Below are 19,462 nucleotides of genomic sequence, written 5' to 3'. Positions count from 1 at the left end.
ACGGGATCCTGAACCGGGCCCCAGCTCTCCTCGTCGGCGTATTCCCCGCGATCCCGCGGGACGGCGCTCCAGTCGAGAGGACACCAGAGCAGGACACGCGCGCTCGTGCACGAGAAGGCCAATTGGGTTAGTCGCGCTTACTCGAACCGAGAGGCCTAGCGTCAAGCGTTCTTCTTACCGTATCCTGAATAAGGATAACAAAGGCCCCGGCTTTTCAGGCAAACTTGGCAAAGGATTTAAAAGAAACGAACGAAGGCAAGCGTAAGATTCTGTTGCGCCTCGCACCTTAGGTGGTCGGAAACTAAAAAGACGAATGCAGTATAGGGTGCATTGAGATCGTGTCTTAGTCATTTCTCGTGAGTGTGGTGTTCGTTAGATCTTGCCGATTGAGCTGTAATCACTTCATGCGATTTATCTTTGAACACGGATGTCGCCCCGTGCACAACCGGCACTTCAGTTTATTTTTAGCGTCTTATAAACATATAAATTGACCAGGGTAAAGGGTTAAGCATACTCCTCATATATTCATTGCATTGTGATTGCGTGAAATGCACGAGGACCATTTTGAAAATGAAAGTTATGTTATATCTCGTATTGCGAGATTATGGCTGTTGGAATCATTGATATATGGCCTGAGCAAAAAAGACATCTATTTCATGGTGCTGATGTCATGCAATTCTGAATGTAAGGACAATTTGTTTTTTGTGCAATCGTATGCGCCCCTTTCCCCTGCCCGCATGAGCGATTGGCCTCTTCATTTATCTTAAACTGCGGCACTGGATGCAATAGCCTATAAACTGATCAAATAGTAAAAAGTGCAAGAGTAAAAAAAATATATGTCGTTTTTAAAGTGTTTTACCACATACGTTCACACATTATGTGCGTGCCATAGAGGCCATTAAAACAGATAGCTACTGTATAACGCTACAAAATAAAAATAAAAATTCCAATGGGTAAATTTTATGGGGTTATTGAGCTTACACTGATGAAATTTTAAGAAATAGGTTTGCTCTCAACATCACTAACCAATTAAACTTAAAATACGTCCGGGTCATTGATTAATTTTATTGCCGGTCAGTTATACGTGATTGAAATTCGTATTTATTTCGAAGCCGCTAGATTTTCTACAAGGTTAACGGAAAAAGATTATATTTGTAAAATGTATTTGTATTTCTATGTGTCCTATCCTTCTGTCCTTATTTATGAAGCGTTGTTGCTACTTATATATTCGTATTTTACGACGGATAAAAATTCAAATATTGCATCTCACTATACATCAGTATATCAAAAACAAGGTTAATATAGAACGCTCCCAATCTTGTTACAAAAGCAACGCGTCCGTCCTACCACGATATTTCGGTCGGTGACACCGAAACCCGAATTCACAAATTCGAAAACTCAAAAAATAAAACGCTCCCTAAAAAAAAAAATTAAAAAAAAACGTGCATCGTCCATTCCTGTCTTTCATTCATTGTTTGCTCATAGTCTGACTGGGCTCTGCGAAGCCTCAATAAAACGACACTTTTGGGGATTCGAGTGACAAATAACGGTATCAACCAAAAAGAATATCTTTCGTATTTCGGAGACACAAAAAGAAAAGAACAGGGATTTTACCAGACACGGCGAAAGCAGCTTTGAAATCGGGAGCAATATAAGAAGAGAAAAAATACCAACAAAAAAAAATGCGGGATGTGCAAGACGGGAGAGCAGCTCCTCGGCGGCACGCATGCGCAGGAGGGGGCCGTCGGGTCTCCCCGGCTCGGAAGCCCACTTGTTGGCCTGGCAACCCTGCGCCTCTCGCTTCTCGCTCGCGTCGGGCAGTCCTCGGAGAGCGGGCTTCATTCCGATGCTCCGAGCAAGACGGGGAAGTCGTCCTCCCTCGGGTGAGCAGCTCGGCGATCGGCACTGGACCGCCATCCATCATGCTCTGATTTCGGACGCCGGCTCGTGGCAGCAGCGGCGGGGGCAGTGAGCGGTCGCTATGCTCACCACGGCTCGTACAGTTTGTTGTCGCAGCAAGACGAGGCATGTCGTGATAAGGAGCGAGCGGCACGGCTGAATAGATGAAGCCTTTCGTGAACTAGGTCGACACCCATCATCACCGCTGTCATGCGTAACGGAGTTGAAACGCACACCGAGGACTGCCTCTTTCACCAGTGTCGACGTTTCGCCGAATGTCATTAGTGAGTTGCGTCATGATGTGACACTAACTGTGTTTCGCTTTTTCACGAATGGGTGCCCAATGTTTGTGGCGCTAAAAACGTGATAATTTGTCCTCGCTATCCTGCATTGTACTCGAACTGAACAAGTTGCCGCTGATGATCTTAGAAAACTGGTAAATATTCATTAGCGTTTTCATACGCGTCCGTCACCTACCAGTACAACAACACTCATTACTGCTTTTAACATCGTTCCGGTGCGCGCGTATCTTCTAGAAAGTTAACTCATTCGCATTTCTCAACTAGACGTTCAGTGTATGGTAGTGCAATCTGCTCGTGCAATAACAGTCCTCTCAAAAGGGAACTTTGGACGTTAAGCGAGATATAGACCCACGCATTCCAGTTAATTATTCCCCCTAAACTTACCAATGATACTCAAAGGCACAGTGAAGCCCGTCGAGAAACCAGACAACTTCGTAGGCGAGCAGCATCCGATACCCCCTGAAAAGAGTCAGCACGTCCACGTCCTCTTCAGCAAGACCTCATGGCCGGTATCTGTTGTCTGGACCCTGCTGTCCTTTCTGGTGGCCCTGACGAGCCTGGTGAGCCTGGTGCAACCCGAATGGCTAGTTCGCGAGCAGAACGACGTCCCAAGACCGTTCTTGACGTACGATCCGGACACGCTGGTCTACATGCTCGGACTTTACGGAGTGTGCTACAAGGACACAGACGTCCTGGTGACCGGCAGCGCCTTCTGCTTCAGCTTCGAAGGTTCCTCGGGCGACCTGGGCACGGGACAGTTCCCCTCGACCACGTGGCGACTGAGTTTCCTCCTGTTCGGTTCGGGATGCGTGCTGTTCACCACCAGTTCCCTGTTCGCCATACTGTCGCTGGGACTCTTTGGGCACCACAGGAGGAGGTTCGCGGCCCGGATCATTGGGCACGCCCAAGGCGTGGCAGGTAAGTGAGATTTGATAAGTTTTCGTACTAATTTTAAGGAGTCTACCCGTTCTCTCAAATGAGAGAGACTGCAAAGAATAAATGCCTCGCAAACTCTCATAAGCTTATTTGCAGCAGTTGTAAATTTTCTTGAGTGAATAGGGACACAACGGAAAGCCACTCTGATTTGAAAATGGCATTGACTTCCTTGCCACATACAGGCAGTTGGTGTGTGATTTGCAGTCGTTTATCCGGGGTCTTTCACGTATATCTTGCAATGCGGATTGGATAAATGAGCGTCAGTAGAATGCTCATTCATGCTTAAACCAGGACGAACACAACATTGAACGGAATTAATGCTATTTGAACCTTCATTGAAATTGTTTGCTCAAAGGGCGGCCGACCTTTGGTCTCTTATCATTCGAGGCTTGGTATTCGAGTGGGTTAACACATGTGACCATAGAAATATATAAAGCGAAACTTTGTGTCATAAACATACCGACTATAAAAATTATTTTTCTCCTCTCGGTGCTGAAATATGTGAAGCAGTAGCGGCATGGATTAGTGAAACCAATACCATAAGACTAACGTTAAAGTCTCTGGGTTAGCAGTCCATCTCTCTTTATCATCTTCTGCTGCAAAATCTGTACGACAAGGAACCGAACAGATCTTTCGTCGTGTTGTTCATCTGTAGGGCCTTCATTAAAAACGTAGACGTGCCTTCCTTTCCTTTTTTCTATTGATTTGAGACCTCATCCCACTTTTATCAAGTTTCTTCGAAGAAATACACTTTTAGTGTACTAAGTAGGCTTTTTGCGTATTGGTTTTTGACGAGTGTAAACAAGCTTTTAAAACATTTTTCTTTATTTTCTGTTTGTCTATCTGGTCGCTTTGGTAATATTATGCACAATTCATGTTAAAATATGGAGAACTCAGTTCTTGATTGCAGCTCAGAGAACCGACGCTAGTAAGCGTATTTCTTACATTAGCTTAATTTTGTTTCTTTTGAGCTCGCAAAGTATTTAAAAACAGATCACAAGGAATAGGGAACGCTGTTTGCATATTTATTGCAGCAAAAGAACAAGCCAATGTAGCAAAAATGCCCAAGAAATTAAGCTCCCCCTGATTGCGTTCTTCCGTGCCCATCGACATTGGAAGAAAAACATGAAAGGCCCCAAAGCACAATGGGGAATACCTTTGTAGTGCCGCCAACAAGAGTGGCGGTAGTGATTGCACAAAGAGAAGTTAATTAAGTCGGCACGATTGTGATTCCGCTTGCCGAAAGGCAAGGACCCAAATCCTATTCAGCGATGCCACAGTTATTCGTAGGCAACTCCATACAACTACGGGCAGTGAATGAGAAAGAAAAAACTCATGAGGGCGCGTATAAGAAAACTTTCTTATTCCTTTGGAAAGAATACAATCATTGCTTCTCTTTGAAGCTGGCACTTACTCACTTATAGCTCGCTATCGATCTTGTGGCGGTTTATGTACTGCAGACAGGTAAAAACTTTTGTATGCTTTCCAAAAATGCAGAAGAAAATTTGTGTTTATCAAGAATTATAAATACTTCATTATGTAAACAAACGGACACGTTCGAAGCAACTAAGAACACAAAGTAAGAAAGACCATATAAAGTTGTAGATAAACTGACTTGCTTCCTCAATATATTGCCCTACACATCCTTGCTTGACAACTTGAATGTGACACATGATTGACGAGAGCAAAAATGCGTATTGTAACAACAGATTATCATTCGATCTAGAAGGCTGAGCACGACGGTTTACCTGTTCAGTTTCACATAGCAGCTACACTTGATGAAGAAAATATAATATAAATTAGAACGGGATGAGGCTATAGTCAGGGTATGGTATAGGACAAATAAAGTGCAGCAGTTATTTGAAAGTGATGATCATTAAGCTGCATGAAATTTGAATCATGAGAAAGTGTGAATAAAAATTATGTTTTCCAGAAAGGCCTTATTTTTTTGCCAGTCTTTAATTACATCAAAATAACTTCAAACTTTGGAATGAATGTTTCTTTTTTACTGTATCTCATTGAAACTTCCATAAATAGTGAAAACTACCACTAAACAATGAAATTAGTAATAAAACCTGTTCATCTTCTTTATTTTTTTTTTGGTTCGCTGGCTGTTGGGCGGTCGATGTCGATGCATGACTTGGAGAATAATAAACGGTACAAAAAAATATATATATACCTCGTTCCAGTGAACTCAGTTAGTAGCCGCAATGAGACACCAAGGCTGTGCTGGTAAATTCTGCATATACTTCTCTTCAAGGGACAGTCACAAAAACCGGCCTGGTCTCCAAAAAGTGAGCCAGGCAATGGTTACTGACACGGCGCATCTCCGTCACTTTTCTTAGGCGGTAATCGGCGGAATAATTATGGCGGGGATCTGTGAGTTACCCGTCGCATGGGACACAATTTTAGCATTTCTATGGCCTCTTCGCTTTCGAACCGTGAGCTTTCTTTCCAAAGCTCCGATCCTCAGAATTCGGAAATGGTTTGCAGCTGCTAAAAGTAAATTTTTTATATATAATTTTTTTTCCTTTTTTTTTTTGGGGGGGGGGGGGGGGGCGGGTGTGGGGGGAGGGGGCGCGAGCGATGCCCAGTTTCACCACTAGGACGCCTCTGGGTGTGGTGTTTGTTTTGTCGGAAAGCAGGAAAGACGCGGTCTCCATCTTGAGGTTATTGTGTTTCGACGATCTGTGCGCGCCGCTTGGAGTTCAACGGCGCGCCAGTCGATGCGGACAACTGGTAACCAGCAGTCGGCGGACCCTTAGACTCCGGACGTCTCCTCGTGGGTACCGCGGCACCGAGTGGCTAATCTCTCTGCGCCAGCCATGCGAGTTCTTCCATCTATAGAGTGACGTGCCGTCGCCACGAGTTGAATCGGAAAACTAGCGGCAACCACCCGCTAAACCTTTCGGCTCCGGACGTCGCCCCGCGGGCACTACGGCAGCGAGGAAGGCTCAGTCTGGCCACAGAGTGGCTACTTTCCGTTTACCAGCTCTGCGAGTTCTTCCCTGACCCGACTGCCCCAGTGCGATGTCTCCCGAACCATTCTCGTCGCACCTGGAGCACCGCACCACGACGAAGCAAGTTTCAGAAACTTCGGCTCCACCTCGCAAGCCCCGTCGCGCTGGACTGCTCTATTGTGCGCTACCGTCTCTATACCCTTATTGTACTTTGGCATCTCGCCCTGCACTCATATAACTTCCGTATCAGTATATGCATTATATCTGCCATTTCTTTAAGTTCTTGATTACTTTTTTGTGTGTTCTGTTTTGCGTGAATATTATTTTGATATTAAATACCTTTATTATTCCGTTTGCACAAGTGTTCTCGTTTTTGACCCCCGCGTCCTTTGAGCCCACGCCCTGCGGGATAGCGACTCGCGCTACCACCACCGGGTCGTGGCAAGACACGACTTGTAACTATTCGTTTGAGCGGTACAGCGTTTCGGGACGCGACTCGTAATTATTGGTTTGAGTTCGGCCGTTAATTTGGTTGGTTTGGGCGGAAACGTATCAATTCGATTAACTCTTTGCGGGCTGGGTGTGTTCAAAAATACATCTGTTCAACCACAAGCCGCAAATAATTTTCTAGTAATGGTAAAACGCAGAAACTGTAAACACCGCGCTTCAACGTCCCTGTAGTTCAATGAGCGTCGTCTTTTAGTCACTCTTGGTGAGTTAAAACACACTTGACGTGATGTTTCAATAAATGGTCTATTCAGTGGAACCATAAACGAATTCAAAGTGTGCCTGATATTATTAAAACTGCATTTTCGTCCAGTTTAAATGCGGTAGACGTCGGGCTTCAATAGCGAGCCATAAGTGATTAAACAAATACCCGATAAACAATGCGCTGTTCAGCGGCCTATATGCCTAATTATAACATGGGTGAAAAAAGCAAGGAATCCCAAATGGGTGTGCGATTCGACCTCCATTAGTGTAAGCGGAAAAACGTTTACGAAACACAGAATCCGTTCAAACCGGGTGAACGAGGAATGGAAATCAATTAAGTCATTATAGCATCCGTAATAAAATTACTCTATTTAGACAAGATAACCCTACTTATATAAACAGGTTATAAATAACCCTACGTATATAAACAGGTTATAAATAACCCTACGCATACAAACAGGTTATAAATAACCCTACGTATATAAACAGACGAGCATCAAATGTGATGCCTCGCAACCTGTTCAGTCGTTTCTTCAAAACTTGCGTGAAATGAAACTTGTTTATTTGATAAACATAGTTCTGGGCTTTTATCGATATTTTAAAAGCTGGATGTTGATTCAGAGCATTCACTGATGCTTTATTCTATATCCAAAATTATATTCAGGCAGCTCATCTAACATTCTATGGTACAGCTATTGTACATAACGATACGTAATCCGCATTCCACAGTACTCTGATGACGTCCTCGTGGATTCAGTGAATTCTTTCTTAATTCCGTAATGCTGTCGCACCCATTTTTTTTTTTTTTCATTTTTCTCCTCCCCTTTTTGCTGTTGAGTTACTCACTATAACAACTCCTTCCAATTTACCCTGGAAAATCATCTGCAAACGCAATTTTTACCTAAAGTGGGAACGTAGCAGGGCTCCGAGCTTACAGCGACCCTGGGAAGCACGTGCTATTCCGCAGTCTAAAGCGTCGTTAGGGCGGCTTGTTTTTGGTAGTTTTTATTTCGCTCGCACAAAAAGTAAAGCAAGCCGTAGATGGTGCTTAATTTTAATTCGAACAGATTTTAAAAGGAAGGGATGAGGTTTAGACGAGTTCTGTCTTCATCATGTAATTATCAGGCTCGGCGGACATCAGATAAATGAATAATCTTCACGGTACGTTGACTGATTACATCAAATGTTTTAATTTATACTTTAAATTATTGGTATTAGGGGTGATGTAGTTATCGCAGTATTGACGGCAATTACTACGAGCGGCCAGACCAATAATTATAATTCGCGGAATGATAATGATTTTTAAAAAATTATTCGATAAACTTTCGCGTTTTTTTCGCTCGCCACGCCCACAATGACGCTTTGAGGAGTCACGTTGTAGTTTAAATCATGTCGTCACAATATCGGCAGCGCGTCTTTGATGGGTGTGCTGAAAACGCAAGTGACAATATGACTGAAAAAAAAAAAATTACATACGTCTTCCAAACGTCATTATGTGCAGGGTTTGCTACGCTCTCTTTGAAAGCAATTTCCAAATCGCGCGAAAAAACGCGAAATTAATCAGGTGTTTTTTCAAAAACCCTCACCTTTTTGCAGTTTTTGTTTAATTCGTATGGCCGCAAGTAGTAATTCACGTCGATACTGCAATTCCAACATGACCCTTAAAACCAATCATTAAAAATGTAATTAATGGATGTTTTCTGATTAGACAAGTTAGCATAACGAGTATTCCCTCATCTAATGTCCTCCGATAGTGATAAATAGGTGGTGAAGACAGAACGATGTCTAACCTTCACATTCTATATTTAAAAAAAGAATTTTGTACAAATTAATGCTACACATCCAGCATACTCCTTGCGCTGACTTCTGGGTACCTCCTGAAACATACATTTAGTATCATCAAGTGTGTTTTCCTCTAAAAAAAAAAAAGTATGAATGACCGTTAGCATGATGCAATGACATAACTTAAAACCGACGTATAACGATACCGCGAATCTCCACAGAGCAAGGTCATAAAACCAGTCACCGTTCTATGCCGGGCGACATCTCAACGTTCGTTTGTGCGTGTCTATAAATATCAAAATGCGACGCACGTTTCAAGACACTCTTAAATGATTGAAATATACCCCTCGGGTTTGTCGACCTAATTCATGAATAATTTTCTTTGACTACATATAGTCGCCTTTTTCCGTAGCTTTCCCATTTTTTTACCACCTTTTTTTTTTTGTCAAAATAGAAGAAACAGCGAAAGTGTCGGCGCCCTTACAGCGATCCCTCTTCTTTCACTAGCCTCTATATGTCCACGCTCCATCTAAAGGCTTCTTGCATGCACCGAGGCACGTCATCGCGAACGCGCAAGTTCTGAAAGCGTCTCCCTGCACTCAGGCATTCCGACGAGGCAACGCAGCCATCATGCCCACGTCCATGCAAATGCCTCCTCGCTCCAGGGAGGGTCACGTATCCGGTGTCCCGAAAGATGCGTCCCGGAAGAAAATGGAGGGAAACTCGCCGAGACGAGGGGGGCCGGGTTTCATTTGCCTCCTTTGGAAATTCAATTATAGATCCATCTGGCCGTACGTGCCTCAAGTGCACAAGGACTCGCTCCAATTTGAGCCGCTCCGTTTTCTTCCCAACTCGAGACGGTCCGCGTAATCTCTGGACTCGGCGTTGTCGGATCCGCGAGAAGAAAGTATTCCATTAGCACCGTTGGCAAGGCTGCAGGATGGAACCGGACGAAACTTCCGGCTGATCGCTGCCTCCTCGAACGGAGTCCGGCGGGCGAAGCCTCTGTTCTTCGCCAGATTGGGTTCGTCGTATCGTGGCTTTCTTTGTTTTTGCTGTCGATTAAATCGCGCGGAAGGTGTCCTCCTTGGTTTCCCCATTAGATAATTGGGGAGCGGAGGGGTCCAGGTATGGGCGTAATGTAGGGCTTACCGCAGCGCGCGCCGAGAGTGGAAGTTTTAGTCGCGTGGTAATTGCTCCAGTCGACGCGAGCGTGAACTTAAATGGATTTTGAACGGGTCTTTCTTGTTCGTTGGCACTTTAGCGCGGAATCTTGAATTTCGAAATATTGCAAGATGAGCAAACGGTCTTCTTATCCCACGCGTTCAAGCTCAAAGTTAATCCAGAAGCGTTAACAGGTTCAACTCGCTGTTCGAGGACGTGTTCGGCTATCAGTGAAGAGATAACTTCGGGTCCCGTTAATCGCCGTCTCGGGCACCAGTTGGCAACGGCAAAAACAAGAGATAACCATGCTTTCAAAATATGAAGTACGATATCATCCTAGTTTTATATGTCTCTCTTAAATATGTTGCACTATTTTATAGACATACAATATACTTGATCATCTATGTTCATTTTGAAAATACATACCTTATAATTTACATAGATTCCTATCTAGGAGCTGCAATAACTTATGGGAACCTGCATATAACTTCTCCATACCTTACAACAAAATATTCTATAGTATCCAGCATGGGACTGCAGTTTTGTCAAAGATTTGCTGAAAATTTTTATGTGGTAGGTGTGGTATTGTACAGACCCAAGTTACCCCCTTTGCGACGAATATTCGTTCGAAAATATTACAAAAAAAATATCTGGGTGGACAAACATTTTACACCAATGAGGCAGTGAAAATTAACAGTGCATCTCAAATGGTTGCACAAAACAAAAGAGACGTTTCATCATCATGTAGGGGTATGGACAAGTATACCACACGTTCGTCCTAGCGTTTACAGTCTTTAGGAAATAAGTCGAAATTTTAATAAAAGTAGACGGTTTGAACTAACATAAATAACGCAAGTTTGTCTCCTTTTTATCTGTTTTATTTGAAGCTATAATTTACGCTTTAGTAAGCCCTCGTAAAACCGTTAAAAGATTTTTTTTTTTTTTACAAATGCGTGGTTGATGTGGGTGGCCGTGCTGAATAGGTATTTTTGTCTTGAGATTAGTACCCACAAACACTTCAAAGGTATTTCCTCACTTCCCGTACATCTCCAATAAAATTGAGCAACTTTTTATTGCTAGTACAGCACTTTATTTCATGATGCAGACAAAACCAGTCGAAATAAAAACAATAAACAGAAAATAAAACACAAACGGGCCCTCCTTGTAGTTTGCATTACACGAGAAAGCACGAACGGGACATCGGAGTTTTCTGTTATACCGTTTTTACAAGTTAGCGTTGAAGACTGTATTTTTGTATCATCTAAGCTAGCACTTACGAAAGTTTTACAAACACCTTTTACATTCCTTCAACCACAAAACAGAACAAAAAAACTGCAGTTGCGTCTTTTTTTTTTTTTCTAAAAGTGTATAGCTTAATGCATGGAGTAATGTTCAATCAAGCGTTCAATGTTGCTGTACCGATATTCCGCGTAGAAGCGTTACACGTGTCCCGCGAGTAATCGCATCTTGATCCCTGCTCGCTGCCCATCAAACAGCCCTGAGGCCCCCGGCCCGTGTTCCAGTGGAGGTGTGAGGCCGGGAGTCGCCACCACGGTCGTGTCGACACCCCGTGCCGCATTAGGCCCTCGCAATTAGATCGCCGCCCGGAGTGTAGTCTCGCGGGGCTCCCTGTCTCACCAGCACTCCCCTGGATGGGGGGAGCCTAGTAGAGAGCCTAGGCCTCAGAGAGGAAGCAAGTCAAACCATGGACAGCGCTTTGCAATTTAATGGCGGATGTCTCCTGTGCATGCTGGTCGCAAGTGCGCATGCGTTGTATTGTCGCAAGACGAAAAGACGCTTGCAAGCGATGGACGATTGCGTCCGCCCCCCCCCCCCCCCCCCCCCCCCCCCGTCGCTGCTCATATTCTGCAGAAGATTGGCCTCGTGGGGCGTTTGTGAAGGGGCACCCCTCACATAAGAGCTGAATCCCTCGTATTCGCCTGAAGTCCACACCTTGAACTTCCTACAATAGATCATTCAGATATTGGATTTTTTTTTCTTTTTTTTTTCAACCAAATTTCGCTTTCTTCCTTCCCTAGCAGGGTAGCGACTTGCCCCTTAAAAAGGGGGGGGGGGGGGGTTCACATCTGTTCTAGCTATCCACCGTTTTCCCTGGACTACAGTTAGTAGAACAACTATAAACTGAATGTTCGTCTCGCAAACAAACTCCATCAATCACGTGGCCTTGATCGAGCAGTTGGGAAAACTCTACAATCTAGGCACACTCGATACAAGCGTTCCTTTCTCCGAGCTCAGCCTGATTGCGACCTACGAGTCATTTGTAACCGCACAGCGTTCCGGGTGATGGGGCCTGTACTGGACCCCGAGGCGCGGTAAGCTTGCCCCTAATGAGGATTTACGCGCGTTATCCCCCCCGACTAATCCTTTCGAGACCGGCTTGCTTTGAAAGCATCACCAACGTGTCGCCGAGGGACTTGGCGGATAAGGACCACGCTTGTGCATAAAGAACGAATTTAAATTAGTTGGGTAGGCCGCGTCGTGTCTAGGGGTTAGCTTGGATGCTCATAATCACGTTGACTCTAAACTTGATTGGCTCTTGTTGCAAGGCAAGTCGTTCTTCAAGCATACTATAATTCTCTAAAACGTTTTTCTCTTTTAATGCCATAGCATTAACTGTCCCATGGAGCGGAGCCGGCGTTGTCCGTAACCGCGAAGAACGGCAGAAAAATTCCCTTCGCGGAACGGCTTTTAAAATGGCTGCGACGCGTAGCTCCAGGGAACGCCACCCCAGAGAGAAACCCTCCCAGCGCCGGTAAGAGGAAGAGGAAGAGGGTGGCGCTCGCGAGGCTGCCCCAGGGGCCCGAAGGGGGGGGGGGGGGGGGGGGGGGGGGGAGGAAGCGTCACTATTACTTGTTCTATGCTCTGCTTGCTGCGATGTCGTGTCCCACACTCCCGCCGGCGCTGCGGCCGTCGCCGAGACTCCAAGGAGTGCTCTTCGGCGTTTAATTGCACATTTATGCTTTCGCATTCACAACTCATAGGAAGTGCCAAGGTGTCCACGGAATCTTTTTTTTATTATTTTTATTTTTTTCACATTCATAACAAGCATTTCGGTCAAACCACGCAAATCACGTCCTTGGCTGGAGAGAAAATTTGTTCAGGTAAACCTTAACTTTTTTCTTATTTTGACATTGAGTGTATCATTGAGGTTGAGTGTATCAATTTGCTTGCTTACTAAAATTAGCAAGCCAGATATTTGATAGAAAAATATATTATGCTTAATTGTGTACAAATAGAGGGAGTAATATAGTAATATTACGCTAACTTTTTATTTAATTATTTTTGACTGTCAGAAAAGTAGCAAGCCTTTCCTGAAATTGTGGTGTCCCCAGCGTCTACTTTACGCATTGTGACGTTTAGATGTACTCCACGTGAAATTATCCAAGAAGCGAAGACGAAGTTGACATTGGTTTAACAATTCGTGATTTCAGAACGCAGAGAAGGCGGAAGGGAAGCAAAACAGTTTGTGATGATCTTCTTTTCCGGTCGCTTAATTTTTGTATGTGTTACGAGCTCCCAACGATAAGAAAGAATGAATGGTGGCGCTAACCGGATATACGAAACGTCCGAGCTGGCACGAGCGTACCTCCAAACAACCCGACAATTCCCCGCGTTGCGAGGTCTCCTGGGGTTTTACGGAAAGGTATATCGCCTGCATCGAATGATGCAAGAATTGCCATATTGTCGCATCCGTGGCCGAGTGGGCAGCACACGCGGCAACCGCGCGGATGAACCAGGTCTGAATCGCGCCGTGTATTCTGCGTTTGACATTTCGCTGGACAGCTGGAAAGTTGCAGTGCATTCTCGTTGGCTATTGTATCTTGTGGCTAGAAACCTTCAGGAATACAGTCGTGTTCTATAAAAACAGCCCTAGCATACACCACCAGATCAGCCTTCCGCTAGCGCTTGATCCCGCTGCCTCGCCAACATCGACGCGCGAAACGCGCATTATTGTACTTTTATTAACGTGAAACGTTCTTTGGTTAGGTGTTCGGCATTTCGTGAAGCCCTCATTAAATCGTGGCCGCGAGCATCGACACTGATTGGTTGACTGGTGGGAGAGGAGGAGTGAGGTGTTCGACGCTCGTTGGTTAACGGGGAAAGGTCATATGACTTGAGGGTTAGGCGAAGAGGAGAGCGGAAGGCGAGGAACAGCTCGACTACCTGTGCGCACTGAGGGAGAGGAGCTCGATAGCATGGAAGGCTCTGGAAGATCGTCAGGTTTATCAGCCCGATTACGGTAGTAGAGCTTCATTATGGGAACAACTATCAAGTCTACATATGGTACGCGTTAAACTATCTGATGAAGAGCGCCGTGAACGTAGGCATCTGGCGATTGCAAACTGAGAGTGTTGCTAAACGTTTGTGATGCAAGGATGTTTTACGTATCCAACAAAATTGTCTAGCAATTTGCCGTGAAGTTTTTTTGTTTTTTTTTGGCAGAAGTTCGATAAATTCTACTTCTGGGTTTCTCAGTTAATCATTGTTTCTCTACTCGTCATCCGTGTCAATATAAAGGCGTTGAGAGGTTGTTTAAAAACAAAATCCTTCTGAACCGAACAAGTTACATTTATTGCGTGTTGTAGCTTGCACCTCACCTCGCAAACGTGGTAAAATATTACAATTAAAAAAAACATTGAGACACTACTTCCAACTTAGTAGGCTCGAATATATTTTCAGAAAGCATAGGCCCTCAAGACTCTTCTCTTAGAGCTGAGTACCAAAGGACGATGCCAGACCATTTATTTTAGTCAGTCATCGCATTCACAAAGCAATGTCGTCTGCGCTTCTTTTTTTTTTTTTTGATAAAAGCAACTTTGAATGCAAGATTGGTTTATGTCAAATAATCTGGCAAACTCTATGCCTCATTAAACTCGAGGAAGAAAACGAAATGCATCTTCTGCCGTTTCCGAACACGAAAAGCAAACGCCAGCCATATATCGAGCCGGCCGATAAATAAAAAAGCACCAAAGCAGCTGCCAAGCATCGTTGGACAGGCTGCGGTCTCCCCCTTCTAACAAGCGGTGATGACGAACCAAAAAACAAGAAACGCAAGCAGACTAGAGGCGCGCTAAAACGCCGATCGAGTACACCCCTGACTCGCGGCGGAGAGCTAAGAGCGTGTACACGCCAGCAAGCCACCGGTCTCGGCCTAACAGAAAATCAATGGAAGTGTCACTGCGCGATCCGGAGGCGCAAGGGAAAGGGAACCGAACAGCGACTTTCGCGTGGGTGCCTCCAACGGGGAATGCAGTAACGGCGACGTTCCGAAGGCACATTCCTTCCCTCCGCGATCAGCACACTGGAGTGAACTCGAGTAGAGTGTACTACGTTCACCCCTAAACTGACAGTGTGGTGAAAGCAACGCGGTCGTTGAACCAATCACACGTCTATCTTTCATCACGTGGTCCACGGGTCCCAGGGGTCAGGTGATGAAAAGGAAGCGGCCTATTGGCCCGGCAAGAGCGTAGCCCCCTTCACACTGTCAGCTTAGTGGCGAACGGAGTATAGGACACAATGGTGGACGCGTTTGGTTGGCACGATTTCAATTATCCTCTTACAACGATCCGGTTAGATCGCCCCCGCAGGGACACACTACTGGCTTGTTTGTTCTCGAGGTCTTTCACGCGCCGAGGGATCTCAATGCTTTGGTGCTTCAAGTTCGATTTCGTCGACGGAACGCCTGGATTCGCGTGCGTTGTTTTCGAAGTGATGCGGGTTTACAAACGGGCGTTGTGTGTACTGCGTCTTGGTTCTGATGGTGGTGTGTTCTATGCTCGCTGTGTTTGTGTGCTCAGTTTAGAGCTTCTCGGAAGATCTATACGCCTCCGTTAAAACCTGGTGATCGCGACGGTGCTAAACTGAGTTGAGTATGATTGAGTGCTGAGCAAGAAAGTCCTTGCCACTTGCGAAAAGGGGTCCTTCGATCATACTCACTGTTTAAACACGCGACGGGCTTTATACTTGCGGAAAGCGCAGCTACAGCTTAGAAAGAAACTTGCGTTAAAACTTCGAAACACTCATTCGCCCCTAGCACCAGGTTTCATTAAATAAATATTTTATAAATAATTTCTTTTATCTAACTTTGTTTACAATGTGTGCGAATGTAGTACATAGCCATGTTAATATTTTTTTTCTTTCGGAGTACATTGAATGTCAAGCTTGTTTCTGGGACATTTAAATAACTTTTGTTTATTTTAGGATACACAAGTAAGTAGGTGAGGACGATGTGAGTCATTTAAATCATTTTCCCTTTCCTCTTTTCACTCTAAGGTTTAGGGCAATATATGGTACAGTTAATACCAAACCCACATTTTTACTTGATGCAAAAAAAATAATATTTTACGTGTTGGTACCAGAAAGAAAAAAAACATACATCCATCAAAAAAAAAAGAGAAACCACCGTCTTTGTTGCCTATGGCCCTTCTATTGAAAGCTGAGTATTTTATAGAATGGTGAGCAATGAACAGGTCGACAAAAGGGCAATTGAGGTAAGGCTGGAGGAATCATGTCAAACATAGGTAGCGCCTTGTTTTCGTTTATTGCCACATTTAGTTATCTTAGATACTTCTCAACACTTCTTGATCGATCGTACTAATATAAAACAGCGTAAGAAAAACAACACGCTAGCCCAAATACCCTTTGTTCTGCTGCCTCCAAAAAACGTCCGAATTACGCCTGTCATGCAAATTTCGTTAAACTTCAGTGTGCCATGGCGAAACGTTAGTCGCTATCCTGAGGCTTCAAAAAAATTCTTTGACAAGCTCTTTTTACTAGCTTCGATTAAAGCGTGGTGTCATGTTTCAAAACGTTGAATTTAGCTATGTCGCTTAGCAGTTGGCAAATTGATTGTCTAAGGAAACTGCCCTAACTTACTAACGATTTTCAACACTCGCTCTACAAAGGCAACTCTTGGCGAAAATGATTTTCCTTAGACTGTCCCCTCTCAATGTCCGCAGCCTGAGATTAGTCCTTACCTAATGCATGTATCGTCTTTAAAAAAAAAATATCAAGCGTAGTGTGCTGGGCATGACAATTGTTTTCTCATGCTCCTCGAAGCATACCAGATTTATTAGCACACAGAAAAACCGGTATTTTACACAAATTATCCTAAACATAATTCGTCATTTACGAGATATCTCACGTCTCATAAAAAGCGACCTTTACAAAATTACATCCGATTGTACAGTGCGCACCCGTGGATTTTTTTAACATTAATAGCCGCGAAAATACGGTGACCTCATTGCAGCTGTCCACGCTTACTGAGCTGAGGCGGAGTAGGGTACGGGTAGATCGAAAAGTTTCCGGAATGAAAATAAAAACAATATATATCTGATTTCAGTTAGACTTTATTTTTCGACGTAATCCCCCTGAAGCTCGATACACTTGGTCCTCCGTTTCTCCAGGTTTTCGATTCCCTCCCGGAAGTGACGTTCTTCGAGATTCCTAAAATAACTGTTCACAGCCTCCATGAAATCTTCTTTCGACGGAAATCTCTTTCCAGCCAGGAAGGTCTTGAGCTTCGGGAATTGGTGTAAGTCCGAGCGAGCCAAATCGGGTGAATACGGTGGTTGCAGAAAGAGTTTGAACTTTAATGCTGTCAGTTTTTGCTGAGCGACTGCACTTGAATGGGCGGTTGCATTGTCGTGGTGAAACAGTACCTGTTTCTTGACCATTTCCGGTCGTTTTTCTTGAATTACTTGGTTCAGCTTGTGCAGGAGTATTATATATTATTGCTCAGTAGCAGTCTTTCTCGTTTCGAGATAATTAATAAGAAAAATTTCTTGGGCGTCCCAAAAAAATTTATGTCCTCACCTTGCCAGCCGACTGAATGGTCTTTGCCTTCTTCGGAGACGATTCAACGGGCCCAGTCTATTGTTTCGATTGATTTTTTTCTTTCTGGCATGTAATTGTAGAACCAGGTCTTGTTCATAGTTAGAAATTGTCCCTTGAAATCTCTTGTATTTGCTTGGAACACTTGCAAACCATCGGCTGATGTTCGGGCTCAAATGTGTTTTTCCTCCGGATTGAGCAAGTGCGCGACCCATCTTGCAGAAAGTTCCTTTAATCGCAATTCATTGTGTAAAATATGAACAAGCCCTTCAAAAGTGATGCCCGTTGCTTCCTCAATTTCACGCACTTTTATGCGGCTATCTTCCAAAACCAAGTCATGGGTTTTATCCACAATCTCTGGTGTGGTAGCTGTTTTTAGAGGTCCTGAACGTGGTTCATCACAATTGCGTCCGTACGACCGCGCTTAAACTCGGACACCCAAAAACTCACAGTGGAAAACGAATGTGATGAGTCCCCAAGAGCATAATTTAACCTGGATTTGATTTCCGTCGTAGTTTTTCCTCCAAAAAAGAAGAAAAAAATAGATGACCGCTCGAATTTCGTTTTTATCCATCATTGAAACTGTTCATGGTTGCTCAACTAGAATGCTTCTCAAACCGAACTTTTTGAAATATCAATTTGACATTTGTGGTAATTTCATACGAAAGGATGGCCAGCACAACAACATAAAAATATTTTGGAAAAAAAGAAACCCAATTGGTGATTCCGGAAAGTTTTCATTCTAACCGTAGTTAAAAATAACGTTCTGAAACATCTTGCCGCGCGTTTAATTTTATTTATTTTCGCTTATATCTCGCTACACGGATGAAACATCTGAGAAGTAAAATATCGAAAAAAGAGACGAAACCGGCATCCGTCTTGATCTACAAACCACCGCTTGAGCGGCTTGAATGCGTCAGACGCCACCCTGCCTCTATTGAAGCCAAGCAGTCTGGGCAAACAAAGGGTCCTTTTCTATGGAAGTTTCGCGACGGAATGGCTGGAGGGCTCTCCCGTCGAGTAAACAAGCCACTCCGTCCGTCAGAGAGGACAGTCTGTGTTGACCTGCAGACTACGGGGCATGGGCTCGGTGAGAGCAATAGCTGAATGTTGCGTGCCAGCGAATTTAATCACGGCGGTACTCGCTTGAAAACTTTGCGCTAAGGGAGCTCGAATCTGGGTCGTAACTTCTTTGTTATGAGCAGCTATTTTTCTACGTTTTTATTCGCTGTCAGATCCCTGGCCGTATGAAAAGGTTCTGTACCAAAAGTACGCACCAACGCCTGTCCGCCATTGCTTGCCCACTGTGATGGAAATGAAAAGGAAGGGACTCAGAATTCCGGAGCGGTGGTTGTAAGAAGAAATATGTTATTTACAGAGTAAGAAATCAAAAATAAAAGTCAGATAGAGTGAGAAGAGCAAGTTATAAGAGTCATCAAAATATGTACAACGTTCAGTCCGCCGACTTCGCTTACGCGTTCGCACGGTGTTAATGCTGAGAAGACGCCTCGTCGTCGGAACATTGGTTCTGGAGCCTGGCAGGCTGGGTCGTCAAAGGCGTAGGTTTGCTAGAGCTTGGCTAACGGCGGCAGTCCACGGTGTGCAAGCTCGAAGTCCCCACGGGCCTCTTGGCACCCGTCCGGAAACTTCCTCGACTGCCGGGGCCGCTGGTGTTGAGCCGGGTGCCGATGCCCAACCGCCTTTTACAGCGGAGCTGTTAAGATCTAGTTTCCCCGCTATCGTGTACCTGGGAAAACGAATTTCTACACAAAACTCTGGATAGCTACCGCCATCTATAAACGACGGCGGCAACCTTTCCAGCCTTTCCACTTTGGCTTGTCGACTTGCGGCCGG

General features: G+C 44.5%; 1 protein-coding gene across 1 annotated transcript in view; it reads left to right on the top strand.

Annotated features, from left to right (window-relative positions):
* The first annotated feature begins 1,789 nt into the window (after window positions 1-1,789).
* Window positions 1,790-19,462, top strand: part of LOC8041887 (LHFPL tetraspan subfamily member 2a protein) — a 41,170-nt gene continuing 23,497 nt past the window's right edge. The window contains exon 1 of the mRNA XM_029983672.2: window positions 1,790-3,119. Within this exon, the coding sequence (XP_029839532.2) occupies window positions 2,588-3,119 (532 nt within the window). The 5' untranslated portion in view covers window positions 1,790-2,587. The remainder of the gene's footprint in view (window positions 3,120-19,462) is intronic.

Source organism: Ixodes scapularis, unplaced genomic scaffold, assembly GCF_016920785.2.
Source record: "Ixodes scapularis isolate PalLabHiFi unplaced genomic scaffold, ASM1692078v2 PGA_scaffold1__304_contigs__length_218370807, whole genome shotgun sequence".
NCBI classification, from domain to species: Eukaryota; Metazoa; Arthropoda; class Arachnida; order Ixodida; family Ixodidae; genus Ixodes; species Ixodes scapularis.
Note: the sequence above shows the minus strand (reverse complement) of the source record. Positions and strands in the feature narration are given on the sequence as shown.